Below are 6,201 nucleotides of genomic sequence, written 5' to 3'. Positions count from 1 at the left end.
AATATATTTAAAGAAGAAGAGCTCTATAAAAGTTTCTCTCTTCATAAAAACACATCTAAATAGATCCCAAAATGAAGGAAAGGATAAACTAAAAAAAGAATAAAAGCAATAGAAGAACTTACCTTGAATAATTTATTTTTATTAACAAAGAATAAATAAAATAAAACGAGCATTTAAGAATGTTCCAACCCTTATACAAAATTATAAAGAAATATCCTTGGACAATAAGAACCCTTCACAACAAAACACAATTTATGTTTGACACTCCACTCCCAAAAAAACTGGAAATGTTTCCTAACACTAATGAGAAATCCAAAAAACATAGCCAAAGACTAAGCTGGCACATCAAAAATTTATTTGCCTTTTGCATTACTTAGCAATGACATCCCAGGTAAAAACAACCTTAAACGTGTCTTGCCTAAAGGGACGTAGAACTAACAAATTCCAACAAAATACAACTAATGCACCTTAAACCATGGTAGTTGAATCGTGAATCGTATCGTGAATCGAAGAGTCTATATTTCGAATCGTGAATTGTTTCATGTCTTGAATCGTAAGATTCATAAACATTTAAAAAATATAATATCCAGCCGCATAAAAAAGATTGTCTTCATCTCATCTGGAACACTACAATAGAGATAACGTCTTTCTTTGTTCCAACACGATGATGCTTCATCCTTACTATTCCACCCCAACAAGTATGAGAGCAAAACTTACATTTTATTTGTAATCTATTTGTTGGAAGACTTTCACAGTACTTCCATGAGATGTCTGACTACTTCCATGTGATGTTTGACTCTCTTTTTGTTTGACTCATCTTAATAAATGAATGAATGAAGACAACAACAAAAAGCCTCCCCTAAACCTCTCCTGTTTGCTCTTCCTCCACAATTAAAAAAAGGTTATTTCTGCCTCCGACAGCTGGTTTCGTTCGTTGCCTTCGCCGCGAGCTTCGTCGTCGTCGTTGATGTCCTTCACACCTTCAAGCTCTATCGTTGCTATTTGAGAGAAGAAGGACACCGTAGTTGTCGTTCATTGTCGCAGTCGTCATCGCAGTCACCGTCACAGTCTCCGTTGCAGTCACCGTCGCGACTTGGTTGTTGTTGGTCGAAGAAGAACGTAGAGAAGAAGGGTAAAAACTTTCGAAATGAGCAGGAACGTTTGAAATGTTGCACTTCGTTCGCGGGTTATTTATAAAAGCAATTAAAATTAAAATTAGGATTTTTATAAAATAATTCAAATTAAAATTAGGATTTTTATAAAATAATTCAAATTAAAATTAGGATTTTTTAAAAGCAAGTTGCGATACGGAGTCGTTTCGTACCACAATTCGTACGATTCGTATCACAATTCACACGATACAACTACGATACAGGAGAAAAATGATTATTCTTGTGATTCATATCGTAGGCACTCAGAATCGTATCGTGAATCGTACAATACTTACTACCATGCCTTAAACCTACACAAGCTGAATCACAACAAGATAGACCATCACAGCAAAAACCTTGAATAATTGATAAAGAAACCTTTAAATGCCCTATGAACTCAAAGTCCTAAAAAAAAAAAAGCACCTTTAACAACCCACATCAGAAACCTACAGTTGAAAAGAGAAAATTTTATATCCTTGTGAAGTTTGGCATACATCACTCTTTGACATCACTGCATAAACACACCAAAGGAAAGAAATTCTAAGTTAAAAGCCTAAAAATATATATTAGATGTTTCTAAACTCCTCCTAAAAGCACAGACTTACCTTGAATTATGAATGGGAATGTTAGAAAAGGATAGAAGAAGATGATGAGAAACGTTGGTTTTTCTTCTTGCTCATCAAAGGTGACCATCAATTTAGAAGAAAAGTGGTTTACGAATACTTGGCTTGTAAGAGAAGCCTTGAGCAAAGATAAAAGAAAATCAAATTTTTAACCTTCACTACATTGTGTAGTCGTGAGATTGAGAGAAATTTGTCTCAAGAACTCTAGAATCACCCATGGTCAAATTAACATGTCAGGAAAAATAAATTGGGTGAAAAAATATCTCCTCCCCTTTGTACAAGGCAAATTCTTCCTACACCCAACATTTTTTAACCTGCACCCAATACAATTTTAAAATTTCGAAAATACCCTTTATTCCAGAAATCAAAATCCAGAATAAATAATAATACATTCTGCAAAAATAAATACGAAAGAGTTGTGGCAATTTCTCCCTCCACCATATGAATTTCAGCATGCACCCAATAAGCTTTAGAAGATGACAAAAATACCCCTAAATGATGAAAATAACCTTACACAAAAATGGGAAAAATTATTTTTGAAACTTTTATCTGAAATATTTTGAATTTCAATTTTTGGAACATATTTTTGAATTCTGAATTTTTTTATCCAGTTTAGTTGTGTTCAGAATTTTTTTTTCCAGCATGTATTCTTTTATTTCTCAATTATAATTATTATTTTTGGATTTTTTAATTTGGAACAAGGGTAGTTTTGGAAATTTAAAAAATTGATATGGTGGTGGAGGTTAAAATTGATATGGTGCAGGAGGGTAGTTTTGGAAATTTATAAAATTGATATGTTGCAGGAGGGTAGTTTTGAAAATTTAAAAAATTGATATGGTGGAGGTTAAAATTGATATGGTGCAGGAAGAATTTGCCTTTGTACAATAGCTGGCTGAAAGAAATTGGGGAACAAATGGGCTTGACTTTTTTGTTTCTATTGTACAACAACAATCCATGTTGGCCCACATGTTGTGATGACAATTTTTCATTTGTTTCTACTAATTGGGTCTAATTAATATTGATTAGGAATAATAGTTTGAGACTATTTTTTATTTATTTTAAGTCACATAGTAAAAGCCATCAACCAACATAGTTAAATATAAAATTTTATTAAAAAAAAAATATTTGATTTCATGCAGAAGATAAACTAATTCTATAGTTTATCACCTAAAATTAACCATATTAAACTTAGTAATTGACGTAAATACATCTAATTCAAATATATATAAAATGCTGCAACTCTCTCCTTTTAGTAATCTCATCCCTAAATTTTACTGGTTTTGAAATCTCACATCTTACCTTAATATTCCAAATTACTTTTAACCAATAAGATGATTTTAATACGTAATTGCTCGATTTTTTAGGTTTGTTAGCTAAATAAGATGAACCAAAGCATATTGGTGAGCTCAATATATGACCCCATCCGACCAAATTATCCAGCTGATGACAGGATAAACTGTCCCACATTTTGTTATTCCTAAAATTAAACAAAACAACCTTGTAGACTACATATCTTGTTTGCCAAAAACAATATATATTTTTTTTAATAAAACTTCATGTTAATAATTTAATATTAGTATGGATCTAATATTTCAGCTAACTAACATTTCAGATCCAACAATCTTATAGAAAAATTGACACTTTAAGTTGTGCAAAAATAAATATATTAGTAGAAAAAGATATCTATACAATATACATATGTTCTCTTCCTTAAAGTCTTGAATAGAGTTTGGTGTAGGCCAAGTTTTTTCTTCTGAAAATTTAAAAGTTTGGTTCCCCCACTGACTTGCTTTCGCTGTTTCACCACCCAAACAACTTTCATATATAATTCCTTTTCCTGTTCCTTAATTTTTATATATACCATGAGAGAGATATAGAACATAAAAACCACAAAGCCTCTATAACATCTCCAAAATTTTCCTTCAAAAGCAAAGCAAATTAATGAAAATGTCTTTTTCCATTTTCTTCTTCACTCTTCTACCTTTACTATTCCACTCTTCTCGCTGCACCACCATTACAGTTGATGGATCTTCAGAGTGGAATAACCCCACTGTTCACATTGGAGATTCCATCAGTGAGTATTCCTACTAACAAAATACCCCAGAAAACATTGGAATCTTTGTGCTGAGCATTTTTTAACACTACCAACTAACATTACTCTATGTCTCAGTTTTCAATCACAAGCAACACTACGACATCTATATTTTCAAGAACCAGAATGCCTTTCATCTCTGCAATTTCTCACAAGCTATTCTTCTCACCAATCCCAACACTGCCTCCTACACGGTAAGACCCTTCAAAACTTTGAGTGCTTCCAAAACCATTGATTTTGCAGAAAAAAAAAAGGTTAAAAACTATGAATAATATCATATCTACATCATGCTTTTGTTAATTAAACTCAGATGTATCTAGTTACTTAAATATTTTTTATACTAATCTCTAATCAAAATTGAAGTTTCATTTTAACAACATACCTTAATCTCTATATTAATGTATATCATGACTGTCAACATAAAAAATTAGAGATTTCCACCAAGAAAAGCTAAGTAAACTATATATGACCTACTATGTTCTGATATGCTTTATAAAGAAATAAAAAAATCAATAAACCTAATTTTTTTAAATATAAAATGCTTAATATTGTCACATTCAACTTAGCAAGAGAATTAATTAGAAGCTGAACAGTTTTGTGTTGGTTTGTTATTATTTTGACCATTATATGTTAATGTTGTCAGTGGCATCCATCACGCCCTGGTTTCTTCTACTTTAGCTTCAATGATGGGTCTCTCAGAGCATGCCAAGCTTCTCAGAAGCTAGCCATTGAGGTGACCTCAGCAATAATAGCAGCCACACCTCAAGCTTCAGCAATGCCTCCACAACTTTCACCTCCAATTTCTGCTGAAGTGTCACCATCTCCTTTCTTTCCATGGCATTTTAATACTCTACAAGGTTCACCCGGTCCTTCACCTTCATCAAGTGGCAGCGTGCCCTTCATCAGCAGTAACCCTGCAGTGCCTCTTCCCACTGATGAAGTCGACTCTGCTACTTTCCACCCTCTTCCCACCTCTTGTGGCCATGAAGGACAGGTGCTTCTCTCTCACATTTTCCTACACACTCTTTTCATATCACCTATCAAATTCATGTGTCCATCTAAACAATACATGAACAAAATATAGAATTATATCTGTTAGTAGAAGTTACCTATAGATTCTATCCAACATGGTTTTCAGAAATGATAATCTGCAACTATACCATGGTCACAACATTAAGTATTAAAGTTTTTAAAATTTTAATTTACTATAACCAATTTTTATACACCAAATACAACAAAGAAGAAGAACGGTTACTTTTAGAGTAGAAAGATTTTTCGAGTATTTAAGATCTCACTTGCAGTCAGACATTGAAAAACATGATAAAACTGCAACTACTATTACAATTTGAGACTTCGTTTTCAAATAAGAACAAAAGTGTCTTGTGGGTTTGGGAAAATTTGTGGTAAAACAAAAAAAAAAAGTGTAATAAATATATATATATATATATTTATATATATATATATATATATATAAGGATTTATTGTCTCACTCTATGTGTAATAGATTGATTATCTGATAATACTTCTGCATTTGTCAATGTACAGATCTCTAACATGACCGTAGAAGCTGGACTATATTATAGAATACAAATGTTGGTTTTCTGTTTATGTTAGTGTACTTGCTCATTACTTTATGATCAAGGAAACACATGATAAATGTGTTAATTATTCATCATATTTTGGTAGGTTACACTGATTTGGGTCTATTCTATTATTGGTGGTTGCAGGTGATGATTGGATCATTTGGACTTGTAATAGCTGTGCACACCATTACTTCACTGCTGCTTAGTGAGATAGAGAGAGTGTGAATAGGGTGGCACCAGGGACTCTGATTGAGTCTAAAGTAGCTCTAAAAACTTATTATACCATGTATTAAGATGCCCTTACATTATCTTTCAATTCGCTTTTGCCACTTTTTTTGTTCTTGGATTTGGAGCACAATTGATTACATTGCTTTGACATATGCCTCAAAATCCCCTCACCACTCACTTTCCATGTTCATGGTACATTTTGGGTCCCCAACAACACCAATTAATTCATAGTGTGTCCATCCAGCTTAGCCTAGTTGACCATTGCATGCTGGTGGGGCGAGCTATGAAGTGTGCTGTGTTTCTCTTTCACCACTTGATCACTGACAGAAATAAATTGCTGGTCTAATAAAGCTACCAATCCAAAGTTCTCCCCAAAATTAGTCTTAGAAGTTTCCTTCAGATTCAATTCAAAGTAGATTCTTTATGATCTATGTTTTCTTACAAACTAAGAGTTTCTTCTTTTCTCATAATTGAATACAAAATGAAACAAAATAGGAATATATAAGTATTATATTTGTTTTACA

At 32.6% G+C, this 6,201-nt stretch overlaps 1 protein-coding gene across 2 annotated transcripts; it reads left to right on the top strand.

Moving 5' to 3' along the window:
* The first annotated feature begins 3,515 nt into the window (after positions 1 to 3,515).
* Positions 3,516 to 5,825, top strand: LOC137837441 (uncharacterized). Of its 2 annotated transcripts, XM_068646426.2 has the most exons (5): positions 3,618 to 3,848; positions 3,945 to 4,060; positions 4,510 to 4,860; positions 5,412 to 5,458; positions 5,594 to 5,825. In XM_068646426.2, the coding sequence occupies exons 1-5, from the start codon at positions 3,716 to 3,718 to the stop codon at positions 5,595 to 5,597; spliced, it is 651 nt and encodes a 216-aa protein (XP_068502527.1). In that variant the 5' UTR covers positions 3,618 to 3,715; the 3' UTR covers positions 5,598 to 5,825. The 2 variants fall into 2 exon arrangements, with proteins under 2 accessions (XP_068502526.1, XP_068502527.1); XM_068646425.1 differs by lacking the exon at positions 5,412 to 5,458 and having other exon boundaries at positions 3,516 to 3,848.
* Positions 5,826 to 6,201: the final 376 nt, after the last annotated feature.

Source organism: Phaseolus vulgaris, chromosome 4 (assembly GCF_051622355.1).
Source record: "Phaseolus vulgaris cultivar YP4 chromosome 4, ASM5162235v1, whole genome shotgun sequence".
Classification (NCBI taxonomy): Eukaryota; Viridiplantae; Streptophyta; class Magnoliopsida; order Fabales; family Fabaceae; genus Phaseolus; species Phaseolus vulgaris.
The sequence above is the reverse complement of the archived record's forward strand: the minus strand, read 5'-3'. Positions and strand labels throughout refer to the sequence as shown.